General features: G+C 38.9%; 1 protein-coding gene across 1 annotated transcript; it reads right to left on the bottom strand.

Annotated features, from left to right (window-relative positions):
* Positions 1–329: 329 nt before the first annotated feature.
* On the bottom strand, positions 330–12,503 carry LOC146367950 (cathepsin Z). Its single transcript, XM_084911778.1, has 6 exons — positions 12,361–12,503; positions 10,391–10,548; positions 10,060–10,239; positions 6,697–6,847; positions 2,653–2,818; positions 330–2,461 (listed from the first exon to the last, which is right to left on the bottom strand). Exons 1-6 carry the CDS (start codon positions 12,486–12,488, stop codon positions 2,348–2,350), a joined length of 897 nt encoding a protein of 298 aa, XP_084767904.1. The 5' UTR covers positions 12,489–12,503; the 3' UTR covers positions 330–2,347.
* Between the last annotated feature and the right edge of the window lie 7,013 nt (positions 12,504–19,516).

The following is a 19,516-nucleotide window of genomic DNA, read 5'->3' as shown; positions in this document are numbered from 1 at the left end:
GTCACGATATGTAAACTGTACCACATATCGACTTAAATGTCTACAGTGAAAAGGTTTTACATTAAGCTTTCTCTAAAATGTGAAAAACGAATGAATAAAAGGAACAATAATGAGCTGAGTTAGATTAAAAGACTGATAGCATTGCATGGTAACAAAATCCAACAACCAGTACACACACACACACACACACACACACACACACACACACACACACACACACACACACACACACACACACACAGTAATGTAAGTACTCTACAATATTACAATGCCAGCTCTCAGAAAGGTAGGAGACTGTGTAACATGTTAATAAAAACAGAATGCAAATCTCCTAAACCCACGTTTTATTCATAATAGAACATGGAAAACATGTCAAATGTTTAAACACAGTCATTTTACAATTTCATGAAAAATGTCGGATCATTTTGAAACTGATGACAGAATCAATGTTTGGGTCAGGACAACAAAAGGCTGGAAAAGTAAGTGGTACTAAACAGAAACAGCTGACTGAACATTTTGCAACTAGCAGGTCAGCAGGTCAGTAACATGATCGGGTGTAAAAAGGTTATCTTAGTGGGGCGGAGTTTCTCAGAAGTAAAGATGGGCAGAGGTTCACCAACCTGCAAAAATCTACCGTTGCAGAATAATGTTCCTCAACGTAAACTTGCAAAGACTTTGAATATCTATCATTAACAGTGCATAATATCAACAAATGATTCAGAGAATCTGGAGAAACCATCATGAGAACCACATGTGAACATGTGAATACTGCCATGTTCACTGAATCAAAGCTTTTTTAAAAAAGTGGACTGAGACAAGGTGGAAAACTGTTCTGTGGTCAGATGGATCAACTATTAGCAAGCACATTGTCATCAGTGGGGAGGAAGAGCCTCCTTTCAACAGGAAGTGATCTCCAGCAGAAGCAGGCTCAGTTTAGGGCAGCTTGGTGGCCCTATCAAGAGTGAAAGGAGGGGAGCTCCTTAAAGTAACACCAAAAGCTACACATTTAAATCACACACTGATCCTGCTCATGTCATAATGTAGCTCAGTAGTGTGTATAGTTCCCATGATCCTGTATGCTAACATCTGGGCATGCTCCTGATGCAGGTGGATGCTAATTTGGAGGATCTCCTCCCAAACCTGGATCAGTGAACTTCTGGACAGTCTGTAGTGCTATTTGGTTGCATCAGATGTATAGATACCTAACATCCTAGAGGTTCTCAACTGGATTTAGGTCTGGGGAAGGCAAGTCAATGGCATCAGTGCCTTTATCCGTGATCTGCATACTCTGACCACACAGACAGGGTACAGTTCTGCACCAGTGTAACGTCTGGACCTGGAACGCAACAGCACCTGCCTGGAAAGCACTTTGGCTCAACTTCTGTTGTTGTAAAATTTGCTGTACAAATAAAAGTGACTCGACTTGATAATGACTGATGGTACTGCTAGCAAAGACATTTTACAATTTTGTTGAGTTTTCCTAAGCTATTATCAGCCCATTTGGGCATTTTAACAAGTAGACCACAAATTTGGTTCTATAAGAAAGAGTCCATCTTTAACTTTGAACTTTCCTCCAATCCCCTCACAATTTAAATATGTTTGAGGAGGTCCGAAGCAATCAGCGTCGACCACTTTACCACTCAGATTTTTGGCCCATTTATTTGCAAAGATCTGTGAATCTTTGATTAAACAGCTTAAATAAAACGTGCCAATGTTTAATGATACACTTTGTAATTTTTTTAATGGAAATATGTTTAAGAGATTTTCAAGTCTCTCTAAGAGGGAAGCTTAGGGGTTAATAAGTGATTCCTTTATATGTTTTTAGCTGTATCTAAACCATCGACAAATATCTTGTTGCTAGAGACCGTGTCTGAGCTTGATCCTCAGACAACCTGTAAAGGCTGAAAATCCTAAATGGAAGGACTTTCTTTAAGCTGGTAGTGCTGATGACAGATAAGAACTCAAAATGCGTTCTTCCTGCTCTTAAATAAACACTAAGAAGTATACTTAGTGAGAGCCGGTATTGTCTGTACATGTTTAAGATTCTGAGCTGAGTGCACTGCGACTTTGTAATACTGTTTATTTTATGCAGAAACCAAAGTGCATAAATAACATGTTGTGATTGAGGTTTTTTTACAGGAAGATGTTACCAAACAATTTCTTGGATTGAACTAGCTTCAGGACATTACTGCTTTCAGCCAAGAAGCACTTTCAAAAAATAAACCCACATTAAACAGCAAATTGTTGTTTGCACATGTTGATTTTAGTGCACAGAAGGAAAGCGTTCCCTAAATTTTTCAAACTATCCACAGTTATTTCAGTAAGATTGATCACCTTAATTAAGCACCTATGTTACAATAGGGTCTCCATATGCACAGTTTTTCTCAATACCCAGGTTGAACCAGTTGCCTTTTCCTCCTTTAAATGCACTGGTGACAATTCTCGCCCAGCCGTGTTCTCCCTAAAAGGAAGAAAACAAAACAGGATTATTTACTCTGACTGCAAGTCTGAGAAATTAAAAAGTCTTAAAAAAAACAAAAACAAATATTTTCTGCTTCAGCTCAGCCAAAACAAAATTAATAAGAACTTGTGAATTTAGTTTACAGAGCTCATTAAGCTCGGAGTAAGCACAGGCTGTCGTGAAATACCAACCCAGAACTCTCCCCAGGAGTTCCTGACGATCCAGTACTCGATCCCATCTTCGCCCACGCCCCACCCAGCCACAGACACGATGTGATTTGGCAGAGAGAGAGGGTGAAACTCGGAGAAAATCCCACCGGAGTATCGCTCCAGGCCTTCAGTCACCATCAATGCACAGCTGAAAGACAAGAATTCATGCCTTTTATGTTGCCATTTTCTTTCATTACTGAAATGTAATGTTAAATCTTAGATGGAACCGTTACGTGGGCTCAAATTCCGGTCATTTTTAGCTATGCGTCGGCTTTTAAAGCGGGCTCAAAATTTGTACTTGCATCTTAAGTGTGTATTATGCATTGTGAGAACTTTAAGTGCAAAGTTTTGCTCGCAGTCTTCTGCTTTGAATCTGCAGTCAGATGTTAATAAATACAGTTTTTCTCGATGGACCTTTGTGCAACTTTCCTTGCATAGATATTATTACATCCTTTGACACATTAAAAGTGAGACATTATGCTTATTTTCAGCTCCATATTTTTCCTTGTTGCAGCTCCTCAGGTCATGCACTGTTTGAAATAAACACTTTTTGTGGCCTTTGAGTTTTGGATTTTTGTTTTCATTTCATTTCATTTGTTGTCATCTTGACCTTCAGCTCTTGGATTTTTGAATTTTAGCTCCTGTCTGGATTTCACTGCTTTTCTAGTTTTGACTCTCGTGTGTGTGTGAGCTTTTGGGTTCCTGTTTCGACTTTTTTCTGATACTACTGTATTTCAGTTCTTCCCCTTATTTTATTCTTATTCTGTGTTCCTCTAGTTTTATTTACGCTTTCTGTGTATCCCTGACTTCGTGTTTATTGGCTATCATTCATGTCTGGTTGTTCGTTGCCTTCGATTATTTCCTGTTTTCCTGTGAAGTCTAGTTTTCCGTGGTGTATAGTTTTACTTCATGCCTTTTCTCTCCTTTGTGATGGTCTACTCTGCTCCGGTTACTTTCACCTGCAGTTAATTGGGCTTTATTTACTAATATGTGTTTGGGAACGTTCTGAGCCTCTGCACAAAATCAAGAGTGTATGCAAAATTACAGCTGGATTAGTAAAACATGCACACTGACATATTTTGTTGTTAACACCATGCATTCATTTTCAAATATAAATATATATATATATTTGCATATATTTACATTAATGTATATTTGCATATATAAAATTTAACTCGTCTTCTTCTACTTTTAGTTGCTGATTTGTAAGTTAAGTTTAAGTTATTCACTAAAATTGAATCACACTGTATCTAATTTTGACATTACACATGAGCCTTAGTTTAACTGATTTATAATTTCCTTCTTTGTTTTCTAACCCTGGTTTTTGAAAAGCACTTTGTAAAGCTGGTTTTGAAAAGTGCTAAACTTAATTGTTATTATATGAAAGATTTGCTTCCACTTGTTTGTACAGAGAAACATTTTTACCTCCAAGTGAAGCAGAAAATGTTGGTGATGTCAGAGCGTATCCTGCACCGCTAAAGCAAGAAAGCAGGAAAAAGCCTGAGTAATAATGTCTGAGTAGTTAGAAATGGCACAGCTTTCCAAAATGTTTCCACCAGAGTTATGACACTATAAAAAAATGCGAGGACTGTCCGAAATAACGGACGTTGAGAATATCATCTATACTCTCCAGAATTCTCTGGAATATGTGGGACAGTGCCAAGAAATTAGACTGTATTTTGGGGCTTACTGTGTTTAACTGTATATAATAATAAGTAATTATTTAAATAACTAAGTAATGACCAAAAAAATTGTAGTATTCAATTCAAATTATAGACATGTGTTACATTTTATAAGACAGCCAGGCCTTCATCACTTATTCATTTGCTTGGTCAGAGGGACTTTTAAATTTGCTCACGGAGTACGAACAAATTCAGGCCCTAAAATATTAATGACTAGCATCCGCACACTTTACACACTGTGTGAATAAGGCACAATGTTTCCTCCTGCGTGCTGCACACACCTGTGTGCTATTGTTCAGCTATTTCTGTGCGCATATATAGACACTTAATGGTCACTTAATTAGGTACACTTTGCGAGTGCTGGCTTGGATCCCCTTTTGCCTTCAGGACTGCTTTAATTCTCTGAGGCACAGATTCAACAACATTTCTCAGTGATTTTGGTTCATATTGACGTAATAGCATCACACTGTTATTGCAGATTTATTGGCTCCACATTCGTTACATAATCTCTTCTGGGATTAATAAAGTATTCTGATTCTGATGATGTGACTCTCTCTTTCCATCACATCCCAAATGTGCTCTTTTGCATTGAGATCTGTTGACTGTGGAGATCATTTGAATACAAATGTTACGTCATGTTCAAGAAACCAGTTTGAGATGATTTCATGGCTTGTTATCCTGCTGGACACAGTCATCTTCAGTGTTTCTAAATACCACAGCCTTCAGCAGGTCATCTTGACCATGTCAGTGTCCCTAAATGGATTGAGCGGCTGCCATGGGATTGGCTGATTAGATATTGCGGCCTAAAGTAATCCTACTGTTGAATCCTCAGTTGATCTGTATATTCTAGTTTTTAAAATTTTTGCTCCAGTTTGACTTTTTTCCCCAATGTTCCAACATGTCCTGTTCCTTTGGGTTGTGTCCATATCACCACTCACAACATTAAAAAGCACATTCATAATTTTAACAGTATATGCATGACATAAAATAAAGAAAGGCATAATAAGTCTCCTTTAATTAACTTGAAATTCTCTTGCAATGTTTTCACAGTTTTCCCAGCCCCTGTAGTTTAATCATTTGAGCCTTTTCATCATACGCAGATCCAACTGCGCCTGTGATTCAAGTACCAATCACCCTGCTGTCTTAATGGACAGGCGCCCAGTCTGGATGACCATTTAGCAAACGCACCTTGTTGCTGTCACCTTATTTAAATGCAGTATAGATGCTACTCAGTGCTTTTAATATGAGCCTCTTGGATCACAGTTGTAAGCCAATACTTTTAATTTGAAATTAATTTAACAGCCTTAAGCAAGTACTGTTTGTTCTGAGGCACTTGTTCTGGTTCCTGGAAACTTTGCCAGGCGCCGCTTACCCCGCTGCTCACTCACACCCCCACAGTTAGTTAAGTTATTCTGTTAAGACACAGGGTACTATTTGGATGGGGAGCACAGTTCGTTAGCTGTTAGCAGCAGTCAGCAGAGATACTCAGACCTCCAGTCATAGCCTCCAGCTCATTCAGGGGAGACATAATCTGTCCAAATTATGCCTCAAGATCTCCTCCCAGTCCTGCTGTGACACCTGAACCAAAAGACATCCTAACTAGATTTCCATGTTAGATTATTTGATGACTCTAAACTAAGTCCTGTATGTCTACATGAATGGGTAAATGGGTAAAAGACCTGTATGAATCCATTTACATATTAACTTGTTACTGTAACCATTTTGCTGGTTAATAAATACCTTTACTGAGCTCCACACTCTTTGCCTTAGCTGAGCAGGGACGTGACAGTGATACACACCTACATGCCCAAAATCTTGTTTTAATTTTATTAAGGCTCTTAGGTATCAGCTATTTAAAAAAAACGTTGAATAATTCTTATCTGCAGATATTACAACAGCACAATGGAAACTCTTAAAGACCCTGTTAATACTGCATGAATTAATTTAAAGATAATGTAAAGCTGTCAGAGCCAAACCTTCACTAAAAGACTAACAGCTGATGTAAGATGTAAACTAAAGGGACACAAAACGCTCAGCTGAGTTTATCAAAGTGGATTCAAGGTGAAATTTAATATACTGTATATACACATACAGGTCTGATTTTTTTCAATACTTAATGGCATTCAATTTGACTTTAAGATTTCTCTGAGTGGAAAAAAGAATGACACTCATTGCTGTTATCTTTCTCCAAGGTTATAAGAATCATTAAATAGTCATTCACTGAAAAAAAAAATCCCTAAGAGAACAGGTTCTCTGTGAAAATCTCAGGCAGTGTATCCTCCCTCACACAGGAGAAGTAGGTGGATGAAAAGTGAGAAATGACTTCGAGGATGACTTACTCTACCTGATGGGTCCGCCGGTGAAAATTTCAGCTTTCATCTCATCTCTCCCAGAAACTTCTCCGTAGTCTCCGACTTTCCACGCGGTGTAGTTCTTCACAACAGCGCACGACTCAAAGAAGGAGCACGTGCCGCACTGGTTAAACAGCTCGCACTCTACAACAAATGAAGAAGATGATTTAAAGTTCAGTGAGCGCTCAGTTTGCTCCTGATTCAACTGCTTGTTAATGCTACTGTCTAATCAGCCGGTCACATAGCAGCAACTCAATGCATTTAGGCGTGTAGACACGGTCAAAACGACCTGCTAAATGCCAAACTGAGCATTAGAAAGGTGATTTAAGTGACTCTGAATGTGGCGTGGCTTCGATGCCAGACTGCTGATCTCTAATTTTACTAAGTTGACAATTATGTCAGTTACATTTTTCCTCAAAACAGTGAACATGTCAAGACTTACCATGTTAAAACTAGTGATTTAAAATATGCTAGGACTTCACTAGAATTGCATCTCAAAACTAGACAGATAACTACTCTAAAGGCCCAGAATTGTGGACACCAAGCTGTTGCATTCATATATGAAAGCAGAATATCTCCTTACAATAATCTGCTGCTTTAATCGCCTCCACTCTCTTTCTCTCCATATTTTGGAGTCTGGTTGTAGAGATTTTTGTTCCTGTTCAGCTACAAGAGCATCAGTAAGATCGGCCACGCACAGTATGCTGGCAGTAAGAACTGGCTCCCAGACTGTATTACAGTGAAGAGCCCATCTCGCTTTCTTCATCACTGATTGCTTTCCGTCTTTGTCACTTCTTGTCTTCCCGACAGAGTTCACCTGATCGTGCCGTCTGCTCCCCGCCATGTGGCAGCAGTTCCAGAAAGAGGAGTTTATGCTTCTTTTTCACAGGAACTTTACTTATCCTCATCGCTTTATGATGGAAAACTGAAACTAACATCACTTGTTGAGATGTAATCTTGCTTTTGCTGTTTCGCAGCGCTGTTTAAAATCTCTATTACAATACCGCCACTAAAAAAAATAGTGCACTGAAACTGTATACTACATCCACTGACTGAGAACACGGCGAACTGGCCTGTCTATGTATTATCATAAGGAGTCGTTAGACTTTGAGCTAATGTGAATTTCTTTAAGAGTTACTGCTGGTGAGCATAACGCCTCTGAGACGTCTCTCCATGCAGTGGCTGCTCAAGCTGCAGGACTTACTACCAGAATCACATATGTGTCTAACTATAGTATTACAGAGAATGGTCGCAATACCATGGCAGCAATACTCTAAGTAGCTCAATATTTTAAGATGAGCTTTTAACACAATGTGGCTGCTGTTTTAAAAACATTTGTATATCATATCATAGTTGCAGTGTAAAGCAGAATGTGTACAAATACGTGAGAAGTAATCCCAAATATGTCCTGTGTGTACAATGCACAAAAATAGGTACTGAGGTTTCCAAACCCTCAAACATGGGGATGATGTTCTGCTGTGCATTAAGACATAATTGTGAATACTGCTACATAATTATGTGCTGGGTAACACATCTATGCGGTGTCCAAAATGTACCAGCGGTTTGGGGGGATGGTACTAGTTTAATGGTTTCATTAATTCTCTGTGTTCCTGAATAAATGCCCAGCATGCCAGTCAACCTTTTCCTCTGAACCGTTTATTTAAGAGGCTTCATCTCAGAGCGCCGTGCAGGCGGGTCAGGACAAGCATTTCTTCAGAGGCACAGGTGCAGCACCATTGTGCTTGAACAACAAAGAGAGAGTGAGATCATTTCAACAGGCCCTTTTAGTACACAGACGTGGGTCGAAGCTTTGCACTTTTTCCATTTGCCTCTTTTTTCCCAGTATTTTTGAACCCTCATAACATCAAGAATAAAGACAATTTCAGGGCTGAGACCTCCCAAAGCAAATATTTAAGCTCTGTTATAAACTGCAACCAAATCAATTTTACACCCGATCCAAACTCCAAACCATCAATATCATGATATATGTCACAGTCACAGTTTCTGGAGAAAACTACCAAAGCTGAATTCTGGGTAAACTTTCAAAGTCACACTTACAAATCAACACGTGGGATATTTTGTGTCAGTCAGGTAAGCTGCCATGGTCACAGAGAAAAGAATTTACACGTACTTTGCTCAAGTACGTGCTTTATTCTGTGGCAGTGTGATGGGTCTCTTATCAACTGCTTCATATTTTGTAGAGCCACCTGCGAGCTAATTTTAGCCCAGCGATGGTGATGAGGCTAGTTGCTGGAAAGGCTTTCTGCTGGTTTTGCAGTGCAGTATTGAGCTTCTACTTTCTCCATTTCCTCCTGCCTCTGCCTCCTGTTGCTCTTTCTCTGCAGTCACGTTAGCATCACTCTTTACCTCTCAGAGATAGTTATTGTCTTTTGTTACTTTCAGCTTAACTTTGAAGTTTATTTTGGCATGTGTCTTGTTTTAGTTTCACTTCCTGTTCCTTTGTGATCGTCTGCTCTGCCCTCATCACCTTCACCTGTGTCTAGTCACCACTCATCCCTCTGTGAATGCTGTCAACCCCCTCCTTTGTCAGCACTTCTTCAGTCTGTAGGTTTCTTTTTGTTTTTACAATAGCTTAACAACAGCTTTTTTTTATTTATTCACCTGCTTCTGCATCATGAATGTGGAAGCTCCTCTTTAATGTGTTCCTGACAACAGAGAGCATTTAAATTGGACAAAGCCATCACTCAAAGGGGAATTTAACACGTTTGTTCCCGGTCATGTGGTGGAGAACATTTTTATCTCTGTCAACTAGCTATGCAAAAAATTCAGGGGACTCATAATATACAGTAGGCTACAGACCAACATCATGAGGCTTTTTTTGAGGTGAGTCTGGAACCTACGCTTAGATTTTAGATATCACCCTGGGTCAACACACCTGAATCAAATGATCAGTTCATTACCAGGTTTCTGGAGAACTTCAAGAACTTCATGTTGATGAGGTCATTTAAATCAGTTGTGTTGGATCAAGAACACATCTAAAACCTGCAGGAAACCGGCCCTTGAGGCCTGGAGTTCGACACCTGTGCTCTAGCCCCACCCCCACAACCCTGAATTTAATAAGTTGATCAGATCTAGCTGACATTGTCTGAAAGGTGGGTTATGACCAGGTTAGATTGCCAGTCTATCACAGCGTAACACAGAGAGACAACTGCAGCCTGACACACCTAAAGTGTAATTTACAATCAGACCTCAGCAGTTAATGCAATAATAGATTACTTTTAAATGCCAGTAATCTTAAGTAACATTATCCAATTCTGATTGGAGCTAATCAAAAGGAAATATGGCCTTTGATGAAAACAAACAAACAAACAAAATATAACTCAGTATTTCTTTACTTTGGTTTTTGGCTTGGTAGTTGTTGCAGGTTTCATCAGGAATGCCTCTTTCGTGCGCATAGGCGTAGACTCTCAGGTGATCGCCTCCGTAACAGGAACCTGCCCTCCCGCAGTCTATCACGTTCTGCACGGAGAGGTACGCCGATGGCCACGCTCCTCCACGCTTGACGTTGATGCGGTCTTAGACAAAAAGAACGACACACATTAGCAGGAGCCGGTGGATGCTTCTCCACTTACCACTAAATTTAGTCATTTTCATTTCACATGACAATATGCCCTCTAGCCGTTTCGCTATTATAATTTTCCTCCATCCCGCTGTTGTCATGGTTACCAGCTAGCGCACTGGTGGCTCCCATGGCCCAGCAGGAGCCACAGTACTGGGGGATGTGTTGGTTCCTCGTGACGCTCACATAATTCTTCCCATCGATGTTCCTCCAGTCCCATGACGGAGGAAGCTTCAACACCTCTACATGCGGCCGGGCCTGCGTCCTAAACAAAGCGGAGTGATGAGCAGCTGTAATTATTGTTATTAAAGCGAGCACAGATGTTTTCACTTGTCTGACTAATATCATCCCCTCTCGGGAGTGTGTGGGTAGTGTAACTGCTGTGACTGACTGGCATTTCCTGTGGGTGCTAATAGCCGGACAGGACATTTGCATGTCTGTGCGGTGATATCCGTCCCTGCTGAGCACGAAGTTCAGCAAGCATGTTATCTCACTTTAGATAATTTTGCACCAGTCAAATTTTGTGCAATTACAGATAATCAGACGTGGCTTTGTATTAATTTAATGGGATTTTCTTGTTTTTTGACCAAAAAAATGTTAGTTTGTTCCCTCTGCATATCAAGAAATGTATTTGAACTCTCAATGATACTTCTCAGTTTGCGATGTTGTGGATTTTTTTTTTTTAAACAAGCCCTGCTGACTGTTTAATGGAGAACTTAATGGAAATGGGTATCTTACTGCTACTTTGTTCATTGTAATAAAGCCTGTGGTGAAAAGTACTAAAGTGCAGTTTTAAGGTGCAATTTTAACTGTTTATACTGGCAAAGGAAGTATTGTACATCTCCTATTATGTCTCAAATTAAACCACTCACAGTGAAACTCTTAACATCTTCCATTCCTCCACCTCGAGAGTTTTTGACAGTGACATGCGAAGCGTGTATGTATTTTAAATTAAAAATTAAACACATGCAATCTGTGTAGATTACAGGTGTCGGACTGATCATGTGAGGACCAAACAGGACTTAGTTACACTTTCCCATCTCCCTCATTTGGTAAAGATTGTTTCACAGTCTTGTAATAGTCACTATTCTTTGCATATGTGTGTATTCCCTTTTTCTGCTGTAACAACTCTTCAAACCTTTAGCCTTTGTTCACCTGCTGTTCTGCATATTTGTAGTGATGAATCCTTCGATCATCTTTTTGAGGTTTCTTGTGAGCGTATGTTGAGTTAACCAGACACTGGTGGCCCAGTTTTAATTTCTGTGTGATTTGGTAATAAAAATACACAGAAACTGGAACACAGGCCACCCCTGTTATGATTTATGATTTAACTACATTTAACTACAAATAGTTTTTTATTTTCTAATTAGCTTTTTTATGACTGGGTTCAGAGTGTTTGTTTCAGTGTTGCAGTCTTTATTATGTGGAGTGTATTTGTTAGAAGAATAAATCCATAATAGAAACCACAACACTTTGTGGAAGCAGCCATTCAGACATCCCAGCTCTCGACACATTCACAGACGCCTCGTCAGGCAGGTTGTGCTGATAAATCCAACCAAATGAACAAAAAATACTAAATAATTTCCCCAAAAAAACTATATTTAAAATGTTATGTTAGTTGTGAAATTTTTCCGAAGTCTACTCCTATTTCTACTTTAGTGATTAAAGTGTTTTTTTTTAACATATACCTTTTAGTGTAGCGTTAGTGATAATATTGCTATATCTAAATATACAAGCTTATTTTCAAGGAAAACCCTAGTACTGTACACGTAAAACAATACACGTCATTAGGAGAAAACATATTTTTGAGATTGCACCAAAGTACTGAAGTACAGAAAAGTATCCCGGAACTCACTTTGACACTCGTGTTAATACGTTTTTATTTAACTAATACGTTAACGTTATATTACTACACTAAGGACACTAAGGCGAGTAATTACCATATTATTAAGACACGCTGCAGCCAACTTTTAGGATAAGGAAGGCTGCCAGAGTTCCTATTTCTGAGCTAGTTTAGCTCCTCTCTGAGCTCACGTGAGTACCTGTGTGACTGCTGGAGGTCGAAATCTTCACCTACCTGACAAAGTCCGGCCTGTGGTCTCTGATGGGTTTATAACACGGTTCGTTGAGAAGCCTGGAGGCGCTAAACTGCTGTGAAAATGATGCTAAACAAAACAGCAGACATGCAAAATTTGTAGCCGCCATGTTGTCCCCGCCCCTTTCCACTGACGCAGTGACGCAATCACAGACAGCCCCCTGTCGCCTCGAGAGAGCGCTGTTCACTCCCTGTGAACACAATAGATGGAAGGATGTGGACAATGTGGTCACTGAGACACATATATACATATACACATATAATATAAAAATGTACATATATTGTGTCATTGTTGCATTTTAGAAGACATGTTTGTGTAACTGACTTTTAACTGTATGGTTATCAGTCAGTTCTTTTCTTAAGACATGTGACAACACACTGAAGCAGGCTTTTAAGTGGATCACTACCTAACAAAAATCACAAATGACTGCTCTCTTTTCAGGCAATAACAATAAACCAACAAGCATTTCTGCAGTGGCATAATTAGCATCATTAAGCTATTATAGGGACCTGTTCTGTTCATTTCAGCACCACTTCTTTATTCTTTGACACCACAGAGTAGCTTGTTTTAACAGTTCACTACTCTTTTTCAGGTTAAAGTGAGCCTTGGCTGCAGTCCTCTTAATCTGTCCTCCATCAAAAACAAAGCATTTTAGCTGCTCTCCTTTCTTCTGATAGATTTCCAGCAGAAGTCTAAATCAAACTTAACAGTATAACAGAAAATAAAGGCAACAATAACGGGTTTAATACTGTTAATTTTTATATTATGATAAATAGAACCAAGTATTGGGGGGCAGTGTGGATTTTTTATGATCAACTGGAAACTTTTAAATAACACACTCAGCTCCCACTTACACTTACATTACACCTAATGGTGTGCAGAGGACTGGTTGGGTTATATTGGAGAATATGAACCTCTTAACAAACATATTATGCTACAGGATGATGCTGAAATTGAGTGACGTCTTATTCTGTGAGATGTCAGCAGTTGTTTGCACGTGATTATGGCATTAGGCCATAATTCAGGTCAATAATTCAGTCTGTTTGCTGCATGATCCATTTTCAGCTCACGTGATAGGTGCTCAGGCTAACTTGTAGTGTTAAAAGTAGGAGGTGGGCTCTAGAAATGAGTTACATAATTGCTGTTGGGTCCCAACCAAGGTTGGACTAATATAAAGGCAAACATCAAAGAGGGAAATCAGATTGGGAATATGCTTTCACATCTCTGTTTACAGAGCGGTTCCCTGCTACATGATTTAGGTTACATTTTCTGCTTTAATTTTATTTCTGGATGATGTGTTCCCTGATGTTTTATTTATTATCCAAATATTTGATTGAAAAAAGATAGAAGTGCACATTGACAGAACGACATATACAATGTTCCCGTAATTGACACCAATCTGTCCAAAGTGTTGCGTGTCACTGCTGTCACAGAGCCCCATCTTGATTCTAAATCTATAAACTCTTAAGAAAATGGAGGGATGGATGATGATGCTCATGGCAGCTGACCCATATAATATTGTCATGGAGACCGATAGGTCCTCCCTGTTTTTAAATATTGAAGAGTTAATGTCTTTAGTCCTTATAACTTCTAACCTTTTGTCTGCTTAAAGTTACATGTCCTGGTAAAAAATGTTAGCCATGGTTAAAAGATATTACTCGTGATTATCAGGCAAGAATAACAAAAGGTGGAAAAAATAATTTCTTAGTGTTTCCTCAACACTGTGAAAAAGTTCTCAAGTATTTTGTTTATAAGACTGTAGAGCAAACATCTCGTCTCCTTCCTCCTTCAGTATTCTGCAGAGGCAGATGTGATTCTTGAGGTGTTCCAGTCTGGCTTTAAACCACGTCACAGCACAGAATCTGCTCTTTTAAGGTTTTTTAAGGATCTTTTATTACCTGCTGACTCTGGAGACTCAGTTATTTTAATGCTTTTAGATCTTACAGCAGTTTGCCAGCCATCAACAGTTTCAGAGTAATTTAGATCGTACTTGTCAGAGAGAAGTTTTAGGGACAGTTTTGGAGGCTCAACATCTCCCTCTGGACCGCTCCTACGTGGAGTTCCGCAAGGTTCTGTTCTGGGGCCATTTTTTTTGTATTCACTCCGTCTAGCATCGATTATGAAAAGATATAGCATCTCCTTCCACTTCTGTGCTGATGATTCCCAGATCTAGCTGTGGGCCTGACAGGAAACGATGGCAGCTTGTTATTAGAATGTTACAGCAACATCAAAACCTGGATGACCATAATATCTTTAAAAATCAGTGAGAGCAAGATTGAGGTCAAGATACTCAGACCCATGAGTTCAAGTGGAGCTCTAATATTAGACACTGGGTCACTAGATCCTTACGTTAAGCCCTTTGTAAATAATCTTGGCATGAAAATGAAAATTGTGCCTTAAAATTGGATTACCAGATTCATTCTGTTTATCTAGCTAATTCATGTTTTCAATTTAAGGTTGCGGGACTGTAGCATTCACAGGGTGAGAAGCAGGGTCCCCCTTGGAAGTTTGCCAGTCTGTTACAGATGTGGATGTAAATTTGACATTCTGTCAGTTAAACTGCTTTTCTACTGCAGACACCTAGGCTTCACTTTAAATACTTTAACATAAATTATTCCTAAAAATAATGTGTTCGCTGGCGAGCCAGACTACGCTGTATTTTGGACCTAACTTGTCCAACATCAGTATCACTAAAAATCCTTTTTTGGAATAGAGTCCAGTTTCTTTGTTAGTATTGCTTCTATTGTCACATACAGTAAAACTTACAGCTGTTTCGAGGGAAGCTGAAAACATTACTTTTTGAATCCGATTGTAAACTTTGTTTAATTATAAATCCTAGAAAAAGGAAGAGAAAACTTTTTTATGTTTCTTCCTTCTTAGCAGCTGGATTTCAGTCACCAGGAAGTTTATTGACAACATTAAAATATGAACAAAATCCATACTGGAGTTACCATTCCTGAAGAGACTATCCACAGCAACCACAGAAATATGGTAAAAAGCCCACTTAAGCTGAGCCACCTTTAAAGTGCCTGCAAAGTGCCTTCATGTAAATATTGAACTTGTTCACAGTTTGGATTTCACATATGGATCAATATTGAAGAAATCTGGACTTTAATCTCATTTTCCTTTGTCTTGTCTTCTTGGCAAATCGTGCTCTAGACTTGCAGTGGGCATCTCCAGTGAAATCAAAAGATATGAGGATTTAGATGGATTTCCTCGTGAATATTTTTTTACTGTGTGGGATTGCTATGTAATTACATTTTAGAAAAGGTAATTGACTCTCTGTTTATCCACGCAATTCTCTATTTTCACACACATCCTTCTGAAATACTGAGCTAAAAGGATTGTTTTTGGATGTAAAATAGTTGCATCTGACCACTTTCATTTCATTTCCCTCATTTTGAAGACACAAAGTCAACATAAATACAAATTTGCTGACAGTTTTTGAACATTTAAACAGGAGACGTGGACAGCTGAAAACTGTCTTGAAATAAAGGACTCTAGTGATTATATAGTTGTTCACATACTTCTGGCTTTATGTTTATGTATCCCAAAGCTTTCCCCTTAAAATGAACCCCTATACAATGCAATTTTGTCATATTTTACATTCAGACATTCATTGATGCTCCATCAGTCGGGGCCTTTTGTTTGAAAACAACAGCAACATTCTGTAATTGGCAAAATATTAATACACTGGGGTAAAAATTTCTAGTAGCAAAACATCAGCTGAAGAAGATTTGCCATCTGTGTCATCCTTTTCCCTCATCTGACATTGAGCTGCAATTTTGAGTTGGACAACTTTAAAACTATTGGATGCATAAAACTGCCATAAAACTTTTAAACAGCAGTTTTTGGTTCCCAGAGGATGAACTAGTCCCTTTAATTTTACTTTGTAACACAAATGATTTAGTGTCAAGTTACTTGAAACTACTGGATGGATGAAATCCTGCTGATGTTAATGTCTCTCTTAAGCTAAATTATATTACCAAAACAACATTTTATTATAAGACTAACTAAGCCATTATAAGTTTTACTGTATACACTGCAAACTACATACAAAACTAAGAGTGAGTGAATATGATAAACATTACAGCTGCTAAGCATTATATTCAAAGCATCAGCATGTTGAAGTGCAGCTTTGTAGAATTATTAGAATGGCTGGAAGTGTTTCATTTTTAGTCTATAGCTGAAGAGAATTATCTCACATTCACTGCCTTTAAGCTAAATGGTGCCAATTTAGAGGTCTCAAAAGCTCAGGGCTCCTGTGTAAGGCAACAGAACAATCTTGACCTAAAAATTGAGGTGAGTGACTCAAGAACAACTTGACCCAGAGCGCCACAGCGTAAAACTGTTGAGTCCATTTTAACCAAGAGTTTATCAATAAGTCCCTCTCAAGAATCCGGTAAATAATGGATCAAAGACAAATGTTACTTAAGATTCACATCCATCTGAGGGATTAGATCAGCAGGTCCAGACTTCAAACGGCAGAAACAAATCAAGGGCTCGCTGACATGTTTTGAGGTTGGTTATTGATTGTTGCTGGCTGCAGCTTAGGGGCATCGTGGGTCACTGACTGCAGACCTTCCAGCCGCTCTGGATCTCCAGTGAAAAGTGGAGCTTCTGGGCAGCTTTTCCCTTAGCAGTGCTCAGCTGTTTGTTTTTCTTATTTTCATAAACCGAATTTATTTTGGTTATCAGGCCAAATGATGATTCATCACATCATAAGCAGAAAAGCTACTTTTTTTTAAGTGCTCTGCTTTTTCCAGGTGGAGGGCCACTTGGTTCAGAAACGACTCCCATCATACCTTGCTCTTCTCCTGCATAATGCACTTCAGGGGGAACAGCAGCATTAAGCATTTGTCTTGTTAATAGTGGCATTAAATTTAAAGTCATAGTAAAAAGAAAACTTATTCGAGTGTAATATCAGAACCTAAAAAAATTAGCAGGTTCTAAAATTATTTAAATACAACCTAATGCAAACAACAGCACAATGACATATTACGCCATGTTAATATTAATTTAAGAACAACTGAGGGAAAACGCAGAAGCAGACAAGTGAAAAACTTCTAAAGGACATAAAGGGTAAGTAGCAGAACCTGCCTTCTTGATTAACTGACCATTAGTATTTATGAATGCCTCTAAAAAGTAGGTGTTTTTGCACTTAGCTGAGTTGGAGCATTCGGCTGTGTGTTGACACAATACCTAAAAGAAAGGACATCAGCAATGATCTTAGAGAAGCAACTGTAGCTGCCGGACGATCTGATATCCTCGTGTTGGTGTTGTTCCCTCGTCATCAAGGATATCAGATCATCCGTAGCGGCCCATCAATCTGGGGAAGGTTATAAGGCCATTTATGAACAATCCATCATTCTACAGTGAGAAAGATTATGTGAAAAACATCCAAGACAGCTGCCAATCTTCCGGCAGTGGATGTCCCAGCAAATTCATCTGGGACACTCCTAGCCCCACTCCTGCAGTTTGAGTTAACATGTGCTAGACTGCATGTTAATGTTTAACATGCAGTCTGAGCACAGCACAAGCCAGTCTATGCAGTGCTGAGAGAAACTGCAAAAAACCTTAGAGCTACTCCACAAGCTTCATTTAGCTTGTGTTACGGATTTAAATATTGGGGATGGATACAAGAGGAAAAACCACAATAACAACACTGGTCCGGCCGGGTTGAGTCAAACGATGATTTTTAATGATCACACGCGTGGGAGATGGACACCGTACGCAGACAGCATCAGATCTCAAAATGGTGGAGCATTGATCAAACTCTTATAGCCTCTAGTGGCCCCCACCTAATCATAAAAGCCTAAACATTCACATTCTTTCTCTCACACAGTGCCTAAGCTACGACCTTGGCTCCCTGTTTATCTGCTCCTGCTGAGATGGGGCAGAAAACTCCAGTATGTTCTGTTCTCTTCTAATCAGACAAATAAGGCGATGACTTTCTGCAAACAGTATTTCTCATAACTCAGCAGTATAATGCATCATAAAACAATATCATTCATTCACAATAAATCAGCAGTCTAATGTAATGCAACTCAGCTTAACAAATGCAATAGTTATCACCTTCTTCTAATTCAGGAGAATAATGCAAACTAAAACTACATAATAATTCACCATCTTTAATTAAGGGTCTAACATGGCATAAAATAATATTATAATCTGACACTTGTTAAATGTTGAAGTTCATAGCATTACACTTGAAGATTTTTTTTTGTCTTTAATCTCCAACATGGAGATGTTTGGCACAGCACAATGTTTTGCAAAAAACCCAAAAAAACAAGCAGCATATCAACACAAGTACCTCATACCAACTGTCAAACACAACAGTAGTGAGGTGGTGATTTGGGCTTGTTTTGCACCTTGCAGTCACTGAGTTCACTTAGAGTGAAACACAGGACAGTCTGTCTGACAGCTAAAGCTTGACTGAAACTGGGTATGCAGTAGGACAGCGTATCAATGTTCCAGTTAAAGTCCAGACCTCAACCCAACTGAAATACTGTGGCAGGATCTTAAGAGAGCTGTGCATAAAGGAATGCCTGCAAATGTCAATGAACTGAAACATTTATAACACTGTTGTAAGGATCAGTGGCCCAACATTCCTCCATGCAAGGGACTGATGAAGTCATAAAGAAAGTTATGATTTCAAGCTATTGCTGGTCCTTACTGCTGCTGATATCTATGAATTGAAGGAAAAGCCAATGTGAGGGAGACCTTAACATTTTTATTATTGTTTCATTATTTTCAGTCTAAATTAGTACTTTTCACAGTATTCAGGTCTATCAAACCATTTCTCATTTGTATTTTGAATATATTTGTTCCACAGCTATAGCATTTTGGAAGCGAGAAGATTCATTTGTGTTTCAGTAGAAAAATTATTACACAAAATTTGTCTGTGGTGTCATGCTAACAAATAGCTCTAACATCAAAGATCAGAGTCTCAGAAATTTCCCAGTATGCTGGTGCAAAATTCTAGCTTTTATTTTAAAATCATGTTCAAGCAAATGAGTCAACACCAGCTTTCAGTACACCGTGCTCAGAGTGCTGGAGAAGCTCCAGGCAGCTTTCTTAATGACATTTTGCCATCCATGGAGATTTTATGACTCACTTAAAACTGAATAAATGAAT

Source organism: Perissodus microlepis, chromosome 18 (genome assembly GCF_051167445.1).
Source record: "Perissodus microlepis isolate ML-2025 ecotype Zambia chromosome 18, ASM5116744v1, whole genome shotgun sequence".
In the NCBI taxonomy this organism is placed as follows: Eukaryota; Metazoa; Chordata; class Actinopteri; order Cichliformes; family Cichlidae; genus Perissodus; species Perissodus microlepis.
This window is presented reverse-complemented; position numbering and strand designations above follow the sequence as displayed.